This window comes from Zosterops lateralis (genome assembly GCF_965231275.1).
Source record: "Zosterops lateralis genome assembly, chromosome: 3".
Taxonomy (NCBI): domain Eukaryota; kingdom Metazoa; phylum Chordata; class Aves; order Passeriformes; family Zosteropidae; genus Zosterops; species Zosterops lateralis.
The window spans coordinates 26,718,385-26,741,216 of record NC_139764.1 but is presented as its reverse complement, the minus strand read 5'-3'; the positions used below and the strand labels follow the sequence as shown (position 1 = coordinate 26,741,216).

At 41.5% G+C, this 22,832-nt stretch overlaps 1 protein-coding gene across 2 annotated transcripts in view; it reads right to left on the bottom strand.

Moving 5' to 3' along the window:
- Positions 1 to 17,706: 17,706 nt before the first annotated feature.
- Positions 17,707 to 22,832, bottom strand: part of ZFAND3 (zinc finger AN1-type containing 3) — a 135,791-nt gene continuing 130,665 nt past the window's right edge. For both annotated transcript variants that reach the window (XM_083858637.1, XM_083858638.1), the window contains exon 7: positions 17,707 to 22,382. In XM_083858637.1, the coding sequence (XP_083714763.1) occupies positions 22,228 to 22,382 (155 nt within the window). In that variant the 3' untranslated portion in view covers positions 17,707 to 22,227. The remainder of the gene's footprint in view (positions 22,383 to 22,832) is intronic.

The window sequence follows — 22,832 nt, the reverse complement described above, 5'->3', positions numbered from 1 at the left end:
AAGTTGGATTTGCATATATTAACTTTGTAATTGTATGCACAACAGGCAATTACACAAGAGTTAATAAAATAATAGTAATAATGATTTGTACTAGGTAATTGGAATTTATGAAGCAGTTTCGGTGTCTCTAATAAAGCTGTGATGTCTTCAAGTAGAGCTAATGAGTATGATGGAAGTGACTAGCATGAATAAACTTAATTAATGTTGCATTTGTCAAGGAAAGATAGTAAAATATTTTTAAAGGTGCCTGAATATTAGTATCCTGATCATATAAATGGAAAACTGAGGTAGGAATGCCAGTCAGACTTCGATTTGCTTTGCAGCTTCAGTCAGAAGTGGGATACTACAGTCTTTCATCTAAACACCCATGATTCCTACTGAATAAAATCTTGGCTGCTCTTTACAAAAGCCACGTAAGGTGCTGGTGTGCTTCAGCCTTACATCCATGGCTGGGGCATGTTCCCCAAACCAGTGTTGTGTTTAGCTACTCGATTTCTTTTCTCATGTTTGCACCACTTTAACTCTACCTGTTTGTTGCTCTTGAGTTGAGGTGTGTATCCATTATTTTGAAGGAGTAGCCTGGTAGCTTTGGGATCAGGGTGTCTCTGTCTATGCCTTTGAAGAACAGAAGAAAGAAAATCTCTGAATGTGAAAATGTTTTTGTTAGGGCTCACTTTTAAAAATACTGGCTTTGTGCTTAGGGTTTACATTAAGGTTACTTTCTTTATCTTCCATATCTTGGGATGTATTTAGGACGTGATAGCTAGTGCTTTTTCACACCAAAAAAATTCTGTGTGATTTGCAAGTCAGGTAAATACCATACAAATAGAATGGTCCTTACTTTATGTGTTTTGTGGGGGTTTCACCTGGGCAGAAGACCTTTATGCTGGGAAGGGTTTGCTTTTCTTTATGTTCTTGCTTCATTGCAATGTCCATCTCCTAAGAAGGCACATTTACTGTAGGATAGGAGGAGACAGTAGAGAATGGATTCTTACAGCTCTCTCACTGATTGCATTACGTTTTCTTGATGCATAAATTTACTGGATTGCAATGGTGTGGATTATTGGTGGTTTGGGGGGATGCAATTAGGAGGAAGAGGGGCACACTCCAGAAATAAGGTAGTAGAAGTGCTGAGTGAGTCCAGTTGTTGTTGAGGTGTGGTGTTAGTGGTTGGGAGCTCTGCTGCCAGCAGTGAGTAAAGACTGCTGGGGGCACAGAGATCATGAGTCAAGGTAACATGTATTGGCAGAATTACGTATCAGTATTTTGAGAACTAGATAGATGGAATTAGGTTCTCTATTTCTCTCCTCTCCCATTCCTTCCTTGCCTCCAGCTGAGCTCCTAATGGAAATACTGGGGGGAGGGGAAATGGGATGCAGCAGAAGGATGTTTATTGCTGCTTGGTAGGAATGTAAATTAAGTAACTAATGATGTGCATGGAATAAATGCGTTTTGGTTTTTTTGTCTTACTTCTTAGCACATATTGCTACTCACAGCCTGTCTCTGCCCTTCACTCATACATAAGCATGTGTAAATTTGACCTTTTCCTAGGAAGGTATCACCAAACTGAGTTTTGTTTTTGAGCGTCTTCCCCTTCTAAAGGAACCAGAAATTTCTCCAGTCAGGAGTGATATGGCAGATCTCTGCCAACACTTGTCATGTTTATGACTACAATGCAATGTGGGAATGATGGGTTCTGGTTGCCAAAGCTCTGGGAATCATTCTTCTTTTTGAAAGTAAGAAGGTGAGATTTTGGAAAACGTGAGAGCAAATGGAATGGTGGTGCTCCTCCACACCCTTTTTGGGGAAGGACTGGGGAATTCTGAAATGTCTCTGGGTGTGGGGCTGACGGATGTTCATCACTTCCAAATGGGCTCCTCACACCACGAGAAACAGTAAAGGTGCCAGAAAGCTTCACTGATGCAGCTTTTCCTTAAACTGCATTTCTAGATGGAGTTTGACCTGCTATGAAGTGGGAATGTTCCACATTCTCCTCTAGCAAGGGGAAGTAAGAGGAGGGGTTCAATGTTCTTTGTTACTGAGCATGCTGTGTTTGGCACATGACAGAAAAAGGAAGCAAAGGGGTGATGGCCTTAGGTGAGATCAGCTCAGGTCTCTGGTGCTGACGAGCTAAGAGAATAATTGGACTGACACAGGCAGTAAAAATGAGTGATGCTACATGTCATGCCAATTGACCTTGGAATTTAACCTAGGACATTGCCAGTTTAACCTAGGAATGACAAAGAGTAGTTCAGCTCTTTCTGAAAACCAAAGGAACCATCAAAGAACTTTCCATAAATATAGATCATCAGCCTGCATTGTATGTGGATGTACTGCCTGCTTCAGCTGCTTTAGGTTTGCTATAGAAGGTGTTGTGACCCAGTCCCAGAGCGCAGTCTCGTGTCTGAGTTATGTCACACAGCCCTTTACAGCTCAGCTTCCTGATAGTGGCAGGTTCATTCTTATTGTGCAGGATTCTCTTCTTCCCTTGCTAAATAATCCAATTTGTTTCCACCCTAACTTCACTGGCCACTCCGGGGCAGGATCTTCAGACTGGGAGCTGTCTGCTGAAGGCTGCTTTGTTCTGTTTGGTACAAACAATTGCAAAACACAGTACAAAGCCTTGTCTGTGGCCTGCAATGTCTGTCCTCAAGAAATAATAAAGAAGATGAGAGACTGCTTTAAGGCAAAGCTGCAAAAAATATTTTACTTGATTTTTGGTTGGTTGGCAATGGTGGTTGTTTTTCAAATCTTTCCCTCCACTTCCTTGTTTTATCTTTCCACTCTTGCTTTGCCCTTATGCACAGGCTGACCCTGAGAAATAGGGATTATCTGCTAGGGTGGTAAATCCAGCTCCTTCCCAAGCCACTCTCGTAATTCTCACTGTCTCTCTGAGGATCACCCAAGCAGGAAGGTGTGAAGAGAAGTACTGGTGAGAAGGTGTGAAGAGAGGAAAGACTTGCAGAAACAAAGATGCTTTGGCACGAATAGTTATGATCTTTTCCTGCTTGGTTCATTTCTTCCTAAACACCCAGATCCCTGAACTGTGTATTCTCTGGACAGCATGTCACTTAATTATTTTTCACTGGATGGAAAAAAAACTATAATTCCAGTAAATTAAAAATAGAGCTGCAAATGGGCTTGGTTTGATCTCTGTGGTGTCTGAGGCAGAGGAACAAGATTAATTCCCGCAATTAGATGTTAATTGATGTCTGAGCTCGTCTATTCCTAGAAGCAGCAAGACCACGTACAGCATAACCAGCGCCATTAAAACAGCATCGCCTTCCCCCTGTGCTCAGCAAGGGCAGAGCGGGAGGAGGGCGGAACTCACATCTAAATAGAGCAGTGGGGGATGCTGTGAAATGAGCAGAAACTTGTGATGAGGGAGAGGGAGTGCAGCCACCTCAGATGGCTGTGAACTGGTGGTTAAATGCACAGGGTATTACAGGAGAACTGGGCTTTGTTTGCTAAACCTACATGTGCTTTATTTTCATTTCTTTGCTGGTCAAGTCTGCTTGAGATTCACATCATAAGCAACTACAAAGGTTTATTACAAAGTGATGAAATATGTAATAAAGAAAAGAAGGAAAAAAAAAACCCCAGAAATTTTCTTTGGCCTTTGGAAAACCATATACTAACAATTTTGATTAAATGGAATAAGAGGTCATTGAATCTGGTCTTTTACCTACTGTGTGTAACAGCTTCAGCTACATCCATTTCAATAATGAAATTCTGTTCCTGTGCTGCCTGTGCCTTATATATAAAGCACCATGCACTGTATATATTTCATTTTGTTTCCATTTTACAATACAGTAAAAATCTTTTTCAACTAGAATAGATGCTAGCCTTGGATACTGAAGTGCTGAATAGAATAATAAATCCTGTGCATCACTAGCTTGACTTTCATCTAAGAGTCTGAAAAAGCTTTATAAACATCAAGTAATCTTTCTAGCATGCACATTACAACTGGAGATTATTACCACTGCTCTGCAGCTATTATTATTATTTTGTATCATTGCATCTAAGGGCCCCAATCAGACTCAAGACTGTATTCTGTATGTGATGAAAAGTTAAGTCCCGTCCCAAAGACCTTTGAACAATTATTAAAAAAAACAGAGGGATGGAGGCCAGAATAATGCAGGGTAACAGTAGGAGGGGGGAAAAATTGCAACTTGGGAAGTGACCAGTGTTGGAACAGCATGATCCATCCAAGCACTGTCATATATCTTGTAGGCAATGCACTGAAGATGAGACCTGAAGAATTTTCTCAGTGACACTGTAGATTTTACTGTGTGACTGCTTTTGCTTTTAAAGGACAGCACAGAAGGAGCCTGAGGCACACTTGACTTGATGAGCAATTAAGTTTGCCTCAACATTAGGACAAAAATCTGCAGAGTGGAGGTAACTGAACTATTAAGGAGTAAAGGCTGTTGCATTATGTGAGGCAATAATATAAATGGAACCAGTAGGCTGAGGGAAAGAGGAAAATAGTGGCCAGCCCCTTGCCCTAACAGAGGTGACAAATGGAATGTGGATAGAACCTCACTGTCCCAACACCTTGTGATAATCTCAGCTTTGTATTTCTGTTTCCAGACATTGCTTAATGAGGAGTTTCTAGCAGCAAAAGGAAAGTACGAAGACTGTACCAGCATATATAGAATATTGTATTGTACAGCCTGGTCACCTCTGGCCAAACCAATTAAACCACAGCAGGTGCAGAGTGAATGCTTCTGTTGATTTTACAGCTACAGAAGCAGTTTTAGGAAGCAGCATGTTGAGGCTGTGCAGTGATTCTGTGTCACTCAGGATTGCCCTTGCATTCTCTGTGTAGTCTATCAAGTAGGACTTTCACTAGTGTTTTGGTGGAAGGAAGAACTTCCTTCTGGGATTTCCTCCTAGCCCAGTGCCAGTTACCGCCTGGGCTGCAGGGACAGTGTTTAGCTCAGAGCACCCCCTACATGGGCAGTCAAGGGAGGGGTGAAGTGCATCTAAATCATCTATGGCATGATTTCTTTATTGCTAAGCTGATAAAAAAGTATGCTGAATGTCTCTCAATTTACAGCTTCTCTACTGCAGCAAAATTGCAGAGCTAACAGAGGTTTTATACTTTCCATCTTGGGTCTCTCAAGATGCAGAGTTTGATGAGCATCTACAGAAGAGTTTATTCATTTTACCCTGAGACGTGTTTTCCCATTTCAGAGATGCTCATGCCCAATTCTTACCAAAGGCAGAGATCACACCTCTGACTGCTCCCAGCTGTTGAGTACAGAAAACACCAGGGAGAGGAGAGTGTTTGCAATTGCTGTGTGCTGCTGCTGTTGGACTGGACCTCTCCTTGTTTAGTTTCACCCTGTGACCCCATCTCTGTTTTTCTCGTTTGTTTTCTGATCACCTGGCTGTTCATGGGAAATCTGAAGCAGAATTTGCTTCCCAGTCCAAACTTAGACAGCAGTCTGCTTTTTTTGAGTAGATTGTCTCTACCGTCTGTCTCCTTTCAGCAGCTCAGACTGGTCCAGGTCATCCCTGATGTAAGAGTACAGATGTGCAAAAAGCTGTACCATTGAAAGGACAGCTGTCTGTAGAATATAAGAACCTGTGTCAACAGCAAACCAAGAGAACCCTCAGAGCCCTCACACTGCTTCTACAAACCACACTGTGGGATCCCAGATGCTTCTTAGGTACACACTGCTTCTCCCATCTCCACATGGCCACGTCACAGGACTCCCACAGGCTTCCTTCATGCCACGACTGCAGCTCACACCTCCAAAGTGCCAGGCAGAGGTCATTAGCCCAGGTTTGTTAGCCTGGGCCTTTTGCTATTCCACACTATTCCTGCTGCCAGACCTTGCTGCTGAGGTTTGCCTCAGGTCCTGCAGCCAGTGAGGTGGGCACATGAACCTGCTGAAATCTTGTGTTTGTGCTGTTCCTCTGCATCATCAGTGGGCTGGGGTGGCTGCTGTGTCAGAGGGTTGGGGTTCCTGAATCCTGGGCAGTGAATCTCTGCCTCTATTGTGTAAAATGTGTGCTTGAGAAACTCCTCTTGTGAAATTTGTGCTCTTTGCATTCTGCCATGTTATCCCTGGCTTTAATCTAGAATCCCAAAGACTTTGTGGTCTAGGGAGATGTCTTCTAACCCAAGATAATGGACTGTGATATAAACATAGGCTATGCCTTGAATGTTTCAAGTCAGGCTGACTTTGAAATACTGGCTGTTGAATCCTTCTCTTCCTGACTAGTGCCCTTCCAGAAAGCTATTTAGTCTGTCTGGGACTTGCACAGGTGAAAGAAAAGAGGGATGATTATTTGGATGACTGCCCTTTAACATCAATAAATGTGGTATTCCCTTTGTGTGTCTTGTTTTCCCATTCTACTACGCATCTCCTTGTTGGTCTCCAATATCTGTGTCCCATGGTGGTGCAGTGGGATTTCACAGCCATTTTAGTGCCAGACTGTTGTCATGAGCTGTGCAATATCTTCCAGCTGGTCTCTTTGAGGATGTCACTGGAGTTGGGGATCCAACTCAAAGGCAATCAGTCAAGCTAGAAAAAAGACACTGCGCAGATCAGAGTAGCATTTTGATTGGCACACTGGCCATCTTCCACAGGCTATGATTCTGTTAACTTTTGTAAGATAATGCAGGTTCAAATCTGGTCAGTTCTCAGTGGGAGAATACTGAGGGAAAAGCTTGTGCTGCAAGGAGTGAAGTTCATTGATGGAGGAGTTGGCATTCCTCTCTCTTCAAGGGCAGACAGCACTTTGCTGTGATAACAGGGGATGTTGTCCTTCTAGAAGTGCCATCATTCACACACTGCATGAAAATTGCATCTGGTTTATGCTGCACTTAAAAACTTCTCAAGGCAGTGAGAATCTTATTCTGCATGGCCTGTTCAAATTTCCATGTAAACAACTTCAGTGCTGCCTCCCTAAATCTACATTCCTATGATAACAAATGTTTGAGGTACTGTGTGTGAAGGCCTGTGTTTGAAGAGGAGAATGCATGAGAAGAATTACTGAAGTGCTGGTGATAGGTGGTAACTTAGTACAAGATTTTCAGCTAGGCCACGTGGAAGTGGTTTTACTTTGCAATGGTTTAAGGGCACACCATGGCCTGGGCTGCTGCTGCTGCTCAACAGACAAGCTCTGACCCACTGTACACCACAGTAAATCAATCTCTTGCAGCTCCATTCAGGATAGAGGCAGCAATCTCATTTGAAAATGACTGGGTTTTTACATGCCAAAGAAAAGTGCAGTGTTGCCAGTGTGCTCAGAGGGACAGTGATGAATCTTCTCTTTAATTCACACATTTGATGATTTTCCTGTGTGAAAAGGATTGGATTTTATTTACCTCTGTGTAGGCAACTCAGCAGGACAAGAGTGCTCTTCATATTAGAGATTTTCCTTTTTGAAAGAACAAATTGTTTGTGACTGGAGCTCTTTGCAATTGAGGCTACATCTAGCAGTAAAATTTCAGCAGTAGAGTGAATGTTTGGATTTTTCTAGTGTAAAGGATAATGAGATGTTCTGATGCTTTATACCATCTCCAAAGGGCAGATCTCTGATGCTTGTGGCATTCTAAATGCCACGTGAGGCATTTCACTGCTCTGATCAGGAATTGTTTGGCACCAAGGCTTTGCGTGGGATTTCTAATACTTCTTTGTTGCATTTAGGCTTTGGCTTGATTGCAGAAACTCCTAGCAAATACTTCTGATGATTTATTAGCATTTTTGCTGCCTTTTAAAATCTAAGATGAAAAAGAATGTAATGAGCCACCTAATCTGTGCAGTACTTGCTCTCTCTTTCTTACATATAAAAGGAACTGCTCTTTTTCCTTTTGGCACTAATTGACTTGATCTTCCCTTTATGCTGCTGAAGTTAAGATGCTGCTATGCTCTTGCATCAAGGAGGAAAAATGGCATGTACAAGGTAGGTCAGCTCAGCTACCACTGAGAAACAGGTACTAATTGCACTGATTTTTCACCTGCATCTTAAATGACAGAATTGCTTGAGAGACAGAGGGTGGGAGCCAAGATTAACTATTGTAACCAAACTTGCTTTTGAATGGAAAACCTTCTGGCTAATTTTTTTGCCTGCTGGGTGCCTGTTTTACAAAGCCATTAAATGATTCCAAATGAGAGAAAAGCCTAGCCAACATATGCCTTCTCAGCTGTCTTCTTTGGATGGTGAGGAGATAAGAAAGATTTACGGGTGCTGCATTGCTGTAATTAATGAAAGAAGATAAATTTATTTTTGCTATTCAAAAAGCACTTTGGTTCAGCATCTGACATTGACTGACTTGCACAGTTTGCCTGTAGACTTCTGGAATTCTGATCTCAGTGGAAAGGTATTGGAGAAGACAGAAATGGAACAAATTAGGAACCAAAGACTTCTTCATGTTAACTAATTGAGTATGTCTGTAAACACTGAACAACCCCACAATTGCTGCTGAAGCTATTGCATGTAACAGCTATGGAAATTCTCAAAGCATGTAGATATAAAACATGTTGGCAGCTGAGACAGGAAGCCGTAAAAAGGGACAGCATTTTAAAAACTTTTGGATTACAGGTTCCCACACCTCATTTAAAAACAAACAAGCTTAACAATAGGACTGTTATGCAAACCACGTCTCTCTGATTCCTGAACAGTGTTGTCAACACGTGCCCTTTCCATTGCACAGTAAAGAGCAGCCATTCAGAATGATCCGAGCCACTGCACAGGTTTTCAGGCCATCTGTCAAACAGTGCTCATCACTGGAGACCTGGAGTTACCTCTGTGCTCGTGCAGACCTGCTGTTAGCTCAGTTTCTCTATTATTGTCATTTGTTGACATCGAGACATGGAGGTTATGGGAAATATTATTTACGTGACTAAAACAAATGGTACGTTATTGGCAGCTACCCTCTGTCTAGATTTTCCTTTGTAAAAGGAAGAATATTGTCTTCATAGCTCTTCATGGCATATTTTTAAGTTGCCCACAAAATCTGACAGCAAAAATCCAGGTTTAATACTCTGCATTAAATTTAACAAGCTAAATTTTTCCCAGCTTTCCTATTTATTCTGAATGACTCTTTAGTTTTTCTTGGCTGCAGGAAATTCACTTTCTAGGGTGTACAGTAATGCAGGTCGGGCGCATCAGCTGAGCTGTCCTGGTTCTTGTAAACAGTTTTTGTTTAGCAGATGCAGGTGGTACCAGATGCAGGCCTTTGCAGCAAAGGGTGCAGCTGCTTAATTTGTTCCCTTTGTTTCTTGTGAGGTGTGTTGTAGTGGAGAAGCAGTGAGGAAGGGCTGCCTGTGTGTCTTGCAGCTGCTACATAAGGGTGAAATACTGTTGGAAGTACTTGTACTTTCTCTTTGGAGTGGTGGGGGAAAAGCCATTCTTCTCAGTTAGAAAATCTTCAGCAGGAAAGATCAGCAACGTGGGTAGGGAAACTCTAACAGAGAGACAGAGTCCCTCTCTTTTTCCATAAAAACGGTGATGGGAAAGGGAGAATGTACTCTGAAACTCTCTTATTGACTGCCTTACCATGCAAATCTCAGGTTTTTATCTATTTGAAGAAAGGGCTTATTTTAGAGTCTAATAAACTAGAACATCTCCTGGTTTAGAGATTAAGAGCTTTGTGGTGTACCTTGATGTGCTTATCTGAAAGAAAAGGTGGAGAGTTGTTCCACATGAATACTCAGGCTGTTTCAGGGTTCTGTCACAGCCTATTTTTCTTCTCTCCTTTTACTTTAATTGGACAAATGGAAAATAATGAAGAAGGTACATAGAACAGGCTACCTGGATCAATAAAAATGTCAGTTTGGCCGCATCAATGTAATAGGCAGGGCTAATGTCATTTGGCTAAATAAATGGGTATGTTTTGTGCAGCATTGTGGTTGTCTAGAGTGCTTTAAAAGCAAAGATAACAACAGAGCTCAGCAGCTGGCAATCAGTGTGGCCTGGTGATCTTAGAGCAGAAGATTTTGTCCAGTTTTCAGCAGGAAAGGGTCTTTATGCCCAAGCACTGGCTCTGCTGGGGCCAGAGGAGGGCTGTGAGGCTCAGCAGGGCAAGGCTGGACATGGTTTACCTGATAAATGGCAATTCTGCTAAATAAAAGAAACAGCACAAGGTTTTGCTGAAGTCTGGTCAGTGTTGCTGCTGTCTTTGTTGCATTGTGGCAGTAGTGTGTTGATACTGAGGTACTGAGCACTGTATGGATGTTAAATCTGCAGTCAGATCTCAGTACTGGATATGTCCAAGACCCACAGATTAAATTGTGACCAGAATTTAACCAGACAAGTACATGTAGACAAGTACAGCCTAACTGGTGGCCAGGTTTGCAAATCAGCTTGAGCAAAGCCTTTGCAAGGCAAGCACTGCACGCTGAGCAATGCCCCAGTGAAGTTCAGAGCTGCTTTTGCGTCTCTGAGGAGTGGAGGGATGGTCAGTGCTACCACAGCTACCCAGCTGTTTTCTGTGCTCTGGGTGGCTGCCTCTCTCCTGGCAGGAGACCCCTTTGTTGCTATAAAGCAGTATTTCTTCTTTTGCACACTTTATCTCCCACAGCACTTGAGCAGAATTCCATATACTGTCGTATCTGTGCATTTGATTTCAGTCCACAGGACTGCTATTAGCAGTACCAAACTAAAACTCTTTATGAAAGGTCACAACGTGTCACTTAGTCTTTGCTGCCTAAAGAGATGGCAGCAAAAATGCATTTCCATGGCATTGATATTTTTTGGGGTTTTTAAAAATTCTGTTAGCCCAGAAATTTACAGAAGTCTTGTGCAATTTCTGTGATGCTGCAGCATTCCCAGAGAGGTTTTCTTTTAGTACCAGTGGAATTGGGAGGAATCTTAATGGTCAGGATAATAATCAGGAACTTCTGGTTTATCTAGGATCTAGTTTCATTCCAGCCAGACACCAGAAGTTTTCACAGTTATTTGGTGTCTTAATTCTCAGCTTTAGTTTTTAGCTGCAATATGTGGCAGTTCAATACATTTTCTCCACTTATTAATAAATACAGATGTGAAATTGAAGTGCTACCAAAGACCTGATCTGTGGAAGAGGTAGCCTGCTGAGATGGGGAGAATTTCTACTTTCAAGGCTGCTAAAACAAAAATGAAAGGGAAGTCCTGTAAACCCTACCCTTCAGGTTCTGGGTCAACAATGTTCATGTTCTTCTTCAGAAGCCACATACTGACTTTATTTATATTTAGGGTCACAGACTTATTTTACTTTCTGCTACACACAGGTTATTCTGAAATGAATACTGACAGACAGCCTCTTAATAGCCTGTATGCAGCACTTTTTTGCAAGTATTTCTGTGCTTTACAAATTGGATTGCACACTGTGATCCCTTTCCCAAAGGGCAAATACCTCTGGGAGGAACCTGACACATTTACAACATCGCGAGCTAAATCAAACACCCTCTTAGTGTGGGAAAGAGGAGAATAGTACTCCAGCTAACCTTAGGAAACTTGAATGGCTTGTAAGAAGTCAGTGTAATGTAGTGCCCAGTCACCCCGGCTAGTGACCTGTCCTTTCAGTAATCTTCCATGTCTATTTGTTTTTCATTTCTTGTGAAAATGAAATACTGAGTCAAAGCATTAGTTCAGCATGGAGCCAGATATTTTATGTCGCACCTTGACATTGTGCAGTCACTGATGCAGGGCTCAGCTTGAGCAGAGAATGAAACTGTGGCAGAGAGATTTACTGTTCCTGTTCCTGAGGAATAGTCTTGTACCCAGAGGTCGGGTCACTGACTAAAACTTTCTTCTGCAGGCAGCTCTGTGTCCAAAATGATAAAATGGGCACAGTCAGCTGACTAAACAGAGGCTGGTTCTTGCTAGTTTTTAAAAACAGCAAAGCAACTTCCCTTGTTGTGTGTCAAGAGGACATTCCACCCGAGTTTTGCATCCCATGCCATCTGCACCAAACTTTCCAGTACCATCAAATACTGAGCCATCACTGCAGCTTTGGAGAGGAGTTAGTGGGATGTTGGGAGGATGTTTGTGTGGAGCATGTGTGTCCCTTTACTGGCCTTTGCTTGACAGATGTTCAGGACCTGAAACAAGATTTGGAGAATGGGGAAAGGGAAGGTTTCAAAATGGCCTTCAGCAGTCCCAAGCAGCACAGGGAGTTCTACTCTTTTTCCTTCCTCTTTAAGGGCTTTTGGTCAAGCATTTGCCATGTTGATCTGCCACTTTTCTGATAGGAGAACATGGGTGGATGTTATTGCAGAGGAGCTCTTAAGCCCTTTCTACTCCTGGAAGAGAGGGTCTGTAGAGGACAGAGGGTCTGCTGCTGGAAGAGAGGGACTGCAAGTCATGGCCAAGTGATGTAGGGGCAGAGCATGGAGCTCACACAGGAGGTGCCTCAGGAGCTCCAGCACTGCACAGTTGCTGTAGTGACAGTATCTTACACACAGATGCCCTTCTGTCCTGCCTACCAAAGTCAGTGTAGGAATGTCAGTCACGGTGACTTCTCTCCACAGTAGCAGAGGGTTGTACCCTTTCTCTGCACAGAGGCTGCTGCACAAGTCTCAGCCTGGCCTGGCCAATCTGAACTCCTTGATGCTGCATATGACTTTGGAGTGACAAGGGACTTGTATGACAATCACACCATGGATGGCATTTTTTACTGGTTTGGCACAGTCAGTATAGGCAAGCATAGAAATGGAGCTCGATTCTTTTATGTGGGTTAGTGTGGACTGTAACTCAGAGCTGGCTACCACATTCAGATAAATTTGGGATAAGTGGATACTTTAGGGCCCAGTATAACTTCTCTCTCCTTGCCGAATTACATGAACTAGTTGCTGAACTGCCTGCCAGGTGAAGGTTGCATTGTCTGTCATCTCTGAAGAAATAATGCCTGTGTGAGACTCCCCTGTGAGTGTTGTAGGCCCTATAACAACTCGAGAAATGTGACTGGGTTTCATATTCTCCAGAAGGAAAGATCCTTTTATTTTGGGGATGGTTATGTGCAGTGTTTAAGTCTTAGTTGGCCTGGCACCTCACAAAACAAAGGCATTTATTACACTTCTCCTTAAGGACCTACATGCCAGCAAAGAAGTAAAACAAAAGATGTTAGAGCAGCATTGTGTAAACCCATTATCTGTTGCAAACCTTTGAAGTTCAGCTGCCTTCGTAGACTGTGAGAGTTGGCATGCAAAGCTTGTGCTTCTATTTGTGTGGCTGTGCTGGCTGGCACAGGCAGGGCCCCAGCAGTCACAGATAATTCGTATGGAACAGAAGCATGGCATGAAAAATGTGCCTGTGGCTGGAGTGAGCCAGTCACTTTATCACTGAGGCTTTTCTTAAACTGAAGACTGTTTACCTGGCAGCTCTCAATTAACATGCTGATGAAATCTGTGCAGGAAGTTTACAGAGGCTCCTTGAGAAAATTTGCTACTTTAAATTTGCCTGGTTTTTCTATATTTAGGGGATCAACCCCTTAGCCATGTGCCTAAAAATAAAGGATAAAAACTAGACATTCTAAGACTTAATGCTTTCATTCTTCTCACAGACTCTGGAGTAGCAGTTATCTAGCAATGGAATTACACAGTATCCACAAACTGTAGTTCACCATTAAGCTCTCTCAAACAGAAAATTACACCAAGAAATCCATAAACAGTAAGAACAGCAAGCATCAGACTGTTTTACCGTGAAGAATTATATGGTGTGGGAAGCCTATTGCCTTTTGGTTTTTTTCTGCTGTTAATGCATTAAGCTCGCCTCCCATGGAGCTTTCTGAGAAATCAGAAATGTAGTGTTGTATTTGAAATGCATTGCAGTATTAGAATTCTATTTTGGTACACTTTACACAAAACTGTAATCCTCATAGTAGATATTTAACTCTGATATGTTTTATCTGCAGACTGTTCTCAAAATGATTGATCCTCCTTGCCTTTACTCTAGAAAGATGCTGAATGTTGGCTGAGGGAAACTGATCTGTGTTGATGTTAAATGACTGCATTAGGGCCGGTGTGAAATAAAAGCATTAATCTTTCCACCTTGCTGGATGTATGCAGACTGCATAAGGCCTAACATTTGTTTCAGTTCCTGTGGAGAGATTTAAGTTCCATAGGCTTGTTGAAGTTCCTTACCCACCTTACTGCTACCAGCCAAAGGCTGCTAAGAGAAAGCCACCCCAGAATGCTGCAGGCCAGCACTGTCTTGTTTAATACATCACATTTCTTCACAAAATAATTTTATTGTTTTGCAGAACAAACATGTTTAGAAAGAGGAGGTACAATGTACAGCTTGATTGCCTTCAGGGACTCATGGCTGATGGTTCTGACTCCTGAGATCTTTCGGGGCACAGCACAGAGCATCCCTCCAGCTGCTGAGCCAGGGAACGACTGGCACAGGCAATGCAGCTGAGGCAGCAGAGTTGGCTTTACCTTCATTCTCCACACGGAGAACAGCAAAAGCAAGGAAGTGCTTCTGATTCATGTTAACAAGTCTACTTGGGTCTGCCTAACCCATGGTTTCTGTGTTAGTCAGATTTGCCTGTTTCAGTAGTTAACACTTGAGCACTGTCTTTATGAGGCTTGAAGAAACCAAATATACCCACAGTATCAACCACATGCTAAAGGTGTTAAATCAATCACTGTGATTGATAAATGTTTAGCATTGCCTGGCAAATGATTGATAGCTTTATATTTTATCCACAGAATAGCAATATTGGGTTAACAAAAGAAAGAAAGAACTAAAGCAGAACAAAGGGACTTTTTTTTCTTGTTCTGGATGGGTATTTGGTACTTGCAGAGGTGCTATTAAACACTGCCTGTGTCTCTCCAGTGGCTGCAAGCTAGCCTAAGGTTCCTCAGATGGAGAAAGTCCAGGGTTAAGAGCAAGGAAGAAGAGGGTTGAGTTGGAAGTAGAACACAGCCTTAATGTTATTTGCTACAGTGTTTTAAAACAGCTCTAGGAATTTCACATATTAAAGAGCAGCAGTCATTTAACATTTAAAAATTAATGTTTCCATTACAGATGGCAATACAAGCCCCAGCACCTTTAGATACGTGATCATCTCTCCTGTTGTCTTCACACAGACTCTATCTCTGAACATGACAATTGGATGTAGGAGTGGGTATGCTGATGAGGGAAAATTTGCAAAAGGGATGATGGAGAAAAGCTTATAGAAATCATGGCAAATAAAGCAAGCCAGCAGGGGTGCTGAAACAGGCTGATAGATATTTATTGGTTAGTAAGTTTCAAATAGAACGTATTTACCTGCTCCCACTAATTCAGCAGGAGTTGCTGCTTCAGAGGTAAAGTATTTCTGTTAAGGCAGCAGCTGGAATACAATCAGCATCATCTTGCTGATCGTGCACACCCCTGTCATCCCTCAGGTCTCCGTGCCCCAGAACAGTGGGACACACACTATGGAGAAACACCAGAACTGCTGGCAGTCACTCAAACCTCCCACCTGCTCGAGGGAATGTTTTTAGAGGAATTGCAAATGAACATGATGGTGATTCCAGGGCCCAGGCTATAGTAGTCGACAATAATTTAACTACAGCGACTATTAACCAGACAAATTGAGATATGGGGACAAGCAACATATCACCAGAAAACAAGCTAGACAAGGATAATACACATGTGAGTGTGCTGGAAGTGAAAGCTGGCTTATTCCAGCATCATCATTCTGCTACAGCCATTTGATGTCCCAGAAGATTTCAGTGTATATAGGTCCATGCACAGGAAATACATGTAGAACTATTATTTTTGACAACACCTGAGACCAAACAGTCCAAAGGAGAAAACAAGGGATATACAGAGTGACTGGAAAATGGGTGTATAGCTGTAGAATTTGTAACTAACTGCTGCTTACCTGATGAGCATTTCTACCTATAGAAATGTTGGGGTGGGTGTGTGTAACAAAGGGCAAAGTCTGCTTGCAGACAGGACAAAGGTCACACCTCTGGCTCCTGTGCACATGACAGATTACCCAAATGAAAAGGATTCATGCAAAGCTGATACAGGAGGACGACCTAAAACATTTCTAGGTAGCCATTCTTTTACCACTCTAGTGTGGACAAGAGTTGTCCTGGCCAACAGTGATTAATTTTCATTTTAACCTACTGGAGCTCATCCTCTTCCTCATGCTGCTGCTAAATGCAGTGTGTTAAAAGACTTCTCCAGAAGCTGGTGTAGCTGAAACTTTCAGGAATCTAAAGCAAATCTGATATAAACCCTTCAGAAGGAGGAGGTGGGGGGGAAAAAGACAAACTGTTGCTAGAATGAACAATGAATTTAGCTGAGCTTTAGCTCACACTCTTTCCTCCCTCCTCTAAGAGTCTTGCATTTATGTGCTCCTTTGAAAAGTGGAGAAATGAGACTGAGCGTTTCAGGAGTCAACAATGAACCTTTCATTGAGCTGGCATAAAGCAGCAGTGCTGAGCACGCAGGCCCCTTTCAAAGGAAGATACAATGCTGTGCTTTTATTTTTTTGATTTTTTAAGGATTAGCTCTTCTTCAAAGAGATCCTAAACAATCTATGAAAATAAAGACACCGCAAATTTCCAAGTGTTCCTTTCAAGAACCCTAAGGAGAACTCTTTCTGGAGTTGCATCTCTGATATGGAGGATGACTTCAATACTTTGACTTCAGGTATTCAAATTTTTTTATTTTCCACCCTCCTCGAGCATACTGGTAGAGGGAAGGAAAGTGTCTTCTGCAACTCAGAAAAGAATAAAGGGGACTAAGCAGCAAGGAGACAGTGGGTGTTACCTGTCCTTTCCTGTGAAGGGAGAGGCACAGACAGGAGTAGGTCTCTATAATTTTATTCTCATAACTTACACAGTCACTGCACCGTGCTACAAGTTAGTAACTCACAGCATCCTACTGCATGTTATTGGCTTTGCACAAACCTAGCAGAAAGGAACATTCTGCTTATGGTTAAACCATTGCCATCAATACTTGCTACTATGTAAGGAACAAAACCCTTTTGTTAGAGGATGCAGTCATCATCATCATCTTTAAAGACCTATATGTATTTTCAGTAATCTCTTCCTAATGCTTCAGATGCATGTATTGAATTTGAAATAATTTACAGTTCGTCTTACAAAGTTCTGCTTGTTTTTCTTCCAAAGAAAATAGCAGCATATTGCAAAATAGGAAGGTCCAGTAGCAAAATATGTAGTTATTACTAAATAATCCATCAAAAATGTTTTCTTATTATGACGGTCCCATTTCATTTCTTTGCATACATCTGCTGCGGAATCGACTCAGACAAACTCTACACAGGTATAGTCACAAAGATAAAGCAAAATGATTTTCTGTAGTACCAAGTCAAAAAAAGCTGCTGCTGTTTGGCAAGTGATTACCTGCCTCTTTCCTATTCTGTGATCCAATATGACTTGAAGAGAAAGGTGGATGTGATCACTAGGCATTTGTCACTTTGCATCCTCTCCCTCCTGTTTTCATGCCTTCTTTTGTCCTTATTGAACTTGAGTGGAAAGATGAAGCACGCAAGATGAAGCACAGAAGATGATGTTTATGGGAAGGTGCGTGTGAACAGAATCACAGAACTGAAGTTTAAAAACCCCACAGCCCAACATCCAGAACAGGTAAATCGTGTCTGCATTGTTTCAGTTAACTGAAGAAACAGCCTGTCACTGCAGTAAAACACAAGGAGGTCATCACTTCTGTAGACCAACACCTGTATTTTCCCTGCTTGTACTTACATGCAGGGACTTGCAAGAACAAAAAAGTTGATGCTTCTTTTTTTTTTGGTGGGGAAACACTAAAAAGCCAAAAAGAGGAACATTTAAGCAGAACTACTTTCAAATGCCCAGCTGCACATGCTGACTGCCTCAACAAAAAGGAAAAATGAATGAAGATGAGGAAGTCCTTCTCACAGATGTATTTCAGGACCATTATTTAAGAGTGGCTCTTTCCAGCAGCAGTGAACTTTGTTCTCCCAAAACAGCTGCTGATAGTGAGAAGTAAAACCCATTATTGCACCAGTTCACCATGTAAAATGTGCACTGCAAATACTTTTGAGCAGTTTAATCTTATGCGCTCTTCTTTCACTGTGGTCCTTTGTGTAGTAAAGTATGTACAGACGCAGCCTTAACTAAGCATCATCTTATAAACCAGTTATACTAAAACTACATCCTTACACAGCAGCTCCTGCCAGCACAGCCTTTGTGTTGAACCACACGTATTATTTTTGTTCTTTATGCAGAATTCTATTCAGGTATTTAAATAACGAGCTAAACATCTGGTGCCAATAAAGATTTTCATTTTAAATGCAGTCTTAAATGTTTCCATTGGTTTTCTAGGCATAAAAGTTTTGAGGAGAATATGAATTTATTTCCAGTGTGAACTGGCTACAAGCTCATTGTTACATTAAGGGATTACTTTGCTTAGACCTCCTCTGATGGCTGACAATATCAGTTACTACAATACAACAGAGAGAATGTTACTACAATTTGTCAGGGCACTTAACTGTCTACACATCAACTGTGAGGACAGGTGCTGTCAGATATTACACTGGCATACTTCTTGGAGTCTATTATAAAATCTGTATTTTTATGACACAGTTAATATCAGTTTTCCTCCCTGGTGAGCCTTTGTACTGAAATAATCATTGTAAAAATTTTTTTTTAAAAAGTGCTTTTATCCCCTAGAGATTTATATCTAAGATGTAGCATAATCACAGAAGGAACTGCTGGTTACAGAATGAACTGAACACCACAGTGAGTACAAAGCCAAATATAAAGAGGACATTGTATTCACTAGGCCAGGGGATTACAATTTGTCCAAAAGAAAAGTCATGTAAAATTCAAGTTTTGAATATATTTATCACCTGCTGTTGAGTTGATAAAAGCAGCTAATACAACTTCTGGATTGCTGGATTTGCACCAGGGCTATTTTCAAGGTGCTGCCTGTGCACTACTGAAGAGCAGTTCATGTTCTCAGGTACTTCACGTTACAGATGTGCTGCTGCTCACTCAAGACATGGAGCTGCCTCAAAATGGAACATGTACACAGCAACACTCCCAGGTAATTCTTACTCTTCCTTAGAAGCCCTGGCTTGCACTTAGTCACAGGTTTAAAACTGGATGAAAAGGCAGAGCTGTTTTATGTAACTTACCTTTACTAGAACACAGCCAGCCATCTTGTTCAAGAACTGTGCAGCTTTATAATTGAAAGTAAGAATTTGAGAAAAAAAAAAAAAAAAGGGTGTATGCGTCCCATGAGCCAGGCACAATTTCAATTCCGAACGATTCCAAAATTTTTAAAAATTATTAGTTTGACATTCTCTCTCCATCTAATACAGTAAATTGTGGGATTTTTTAATTAGCCTTGTGTTTTAGCATCTAAATGATTAAGAAACAATAGTTATTCCTCTGTTTATCTATTATGAATATAGCCCATTCTGATTTGGAATATAGCTACTCTAGGTGAAGCTGTCGAAGTGCATGAAAGAACATTTAAGACATTTTAATGCCAATGATACAGTGTACAGGATGCATTTGACTTGAAGAGTATGTACAACTTATTCATTTGATTACTGTATCTAACCTCAAAGTTAAATGGACCAAACTGGCTACATTACATTTGCTTACGAAACAAATCCCTCAATTCAAACCCAGCAGGAATACTATCCTTCCCTTCCATGCCTGCAGAAAATCCTGTCCACCCTTCACCAATTGTAAATTCAGCTTGAAGTTACTGACCTAACCTTGGTCTTTTTCCTGTTCATATTTCTTACATGAATTTACAGTAGAGATGGTGCAAAATAGCAAGACCTGTTGGAATAGGCAGAAAGGAATTCAAACTTTAATCTGATTGGTTTAATTTTTTTTAGCATGAGGAAAAAGAATAAAGTTACAAGATTCTTTTAATATTTTCACAATGTTAAACTAAAACTGAGCTCTAGGCTACATGTGTAAGTAAATCTAGAACACAAAAGGGTTAAATAAGATCTTCTTTTAAGATACAAGAACTTAAGCTTTCTTTACGTTTAACAAACTTCACAGAACAGATACTGCAAAGGAACAACCCCCTCCCCAACTTTTTATTTAAAGTGAACATTGTCCATAATTCACATGAACTTTAAGTAGTGTCCTCTCAAGAGCCACCTTGAAACTGTCTGTGCACTTGTAACGAGATTAAAGAGAATATTAAGAAGGAACAAAATAGCATCTTCAGTATTAATGCAGGAAAGTCTTGTTTATCAATCAGAATGCCCATCAAATGCTAGGATAGGATTTTGTAGGAAAAGAAAGTGCGTATCACAGCAGCCGCCAAAATCCATGTTTTTTTAAACTCCTCACAGCAAATGTAAATAATATCATTGGACAGTCCCTCTCACCAGGACCACTTCCGGAAAATGCAGCCCACTACAGAAGCTTTTGCTGCTGGTTCATATTCTTGAATAAGAACAAGGGAAAAAAAAACAGCTTGCCTTCCAGACAGCTTGCATTTAAAATGATGGGACACTTCTGATTTGCTTCATGGTTAATGCTAATACAGTCAGATGCTGAGTGTGTGTGTGGAGAGACATTATATATATATGTGTGTGTTCTTTTTTTAATTAGTTGTCTCATTGTTAAATGTTCCTAACTGGCTACCAAAGTAACAGTATAATTTGGCCTAGAAGGAGTTAATTACCTGTAACAAGTAGAATGGAGGATGACTCATACAAGCTGGGGTTTTCCAAGTGACAGGTTACTTCACCCCCGATGTTTCAGATCTGCCCAGTATTTGAAGATGAGACAAAGTCAATCCCTCCCTCAGGTTTTCTTACGAATTTACCCACTTGTTAATAACTTACTAATCGACTGAGAAGTTAAATTCATTCAGTATTTAGCTGGGCGACATCGGCACGAATCATCTTTACCTGCATAAGCCCTGTGTGCAGCAGGAGACAGCCCGGTTATGGTGTTTGCTTTTATGTTTCCAAAGTGGCAAAGCTGGTGCGGTTGGGCTCAGCTCAGCGTGACACACCGGAACACAGAACCACCACGGCTCTAACCAGATCCAGAACGTTCTATCCAGGTAATGCTTTTCACATCCACTTGCTATACTCACTTTGCGGGATTTTCGTGGGCGCGTTCAGCTGCATAGAAGGAGGGCTGGTGGGGCCCCTTTGATTATCTCATTGACACTCTGAACGTGAGGAACACGAATTCATTCTGACAAAGGGTGTTTGTTTTACAGGTTGTTCCCCAATACTGTTACTGAATTCCGTTTGCTACAAAATGTCCTTTTTTCCCCAATATGTAAGTCTAGCTACAGAAAGTCAGTCTGTAGAATCCAGCCATGGCTACTGTGCTGTGAATTAGCCTTATTTGATCAATCATCAGATACCTGCACTTAGCAAAAGGCAAACAAGAGCCAATCAGGTTTCGGCCAGTGGGAATGGCTGCACTGCTCAAGGTATGTGGAATCTGTTCACACAACGTGTAGAATCTCTGTGGATGCCATGTAAAAAGTTATGCACCATTTACTGCTCCAGGATGGAGTTGGCTTTAAAGAGAGATCATAATTTAACAGAGAAGAAAGAAAAAAAAAAAAAGAAAAAGAAGAAAAAAAACCAACCCTGATAGGTTCTTTATAGTAAGATACATATAAAAATTTTTCATAAGAATCTCTGTCCCCCTTTTGGCTTCCTGGGAAGAACCAGAAAGGTGTTCCTACCCCAACAGAATCCCTGATGCTGGTGACACTGCCTAACTCAAAAGCCACACGCGATGAAGGCACGAGTGACCAGTCAGGTCTTCTGGGCTTAAGCAGCTGCATTGCTGCTCCAAGTAGTATTTCACCTCCTCAGGATTCAGTAGCAGTGAAGAGGTGAAAGGCTGCACATTAAACAGTTTGTCCGAAAGCCATGTGCATAGCAAACTTTTACACCAGCTTCTATACAACTATTTGTTTTAACTCTGCAGCTGGAATGTTTCCAGCATAAGGCTTTTAGAGTGACTCCAGCAATAACAGAAGCCTTTGGATATTTCTTGCTTTGTTTAAATCCACTAGCCATACTCAAAAATAATATTTCTTCATGTTTTATTTTTATACGGTGGCTAGCAGGCACCTTAGTAACCAGCCAGAGATCAATTTCAACCACCATCAATCCCTAAACTACAGTACCAGGACGGTTGGCTAAAGAAAGGAAACTGATTGGCTGTAGTCTGAAACTTGCCTAGTACAAGGTGTCTGGCTGACTTTGTCCTAAATAAGGCTAACATTAGTGAACTAAGAGAACAGCATTTGGTTGCAGTCTTGCACTCAGGAACATCCTTCGCCAATGCGTTGGCAAGATCTCCCTACTTTCCGATCCAGTTTCACCATTTTCATGATGGCCTCCTCGCGCCCGCGGCCCATGTGGTCGAACGTGCAGTCGTGCTGTTCAGGCAGGCGGTGCAACATGCAGAACACGTAACCTGCCAGAGGAGACAAGAGACACAGTGAGGGACTGCTTACAGAGGTGACATCTCACCTGAACCACAAGCGAAGGAACCCCACCTACTGGGGGATTCATTTCTCAAAAATTAGTGCCAGTTTAAAGCTTTCACTTATTGTCTTACAGGGCAACGAGTATTTCATCATTTTCTGCATTTTGTTGAGAATTTATCAACACAGTACCAAAGCTGAAGTCATATGAGAGTTGTGGGGTTTTTTTGCCATCCTCTCATCTTATACAGGAAACCTCCAAAATCATATAGGCTACATATGTCCACATAGTAACAAAGCTAATGCTTTTGTGTTTTAATCACCTTCGCTGAAATCTTTCCTACTTTTAAGTGGATTTCGATGCAATTTCTGACATTCATGCCTATGGTACTCTAGGGTGAGCTCCCAAGCAGATTTTCAAGTCAGAACTGTTTAATTTA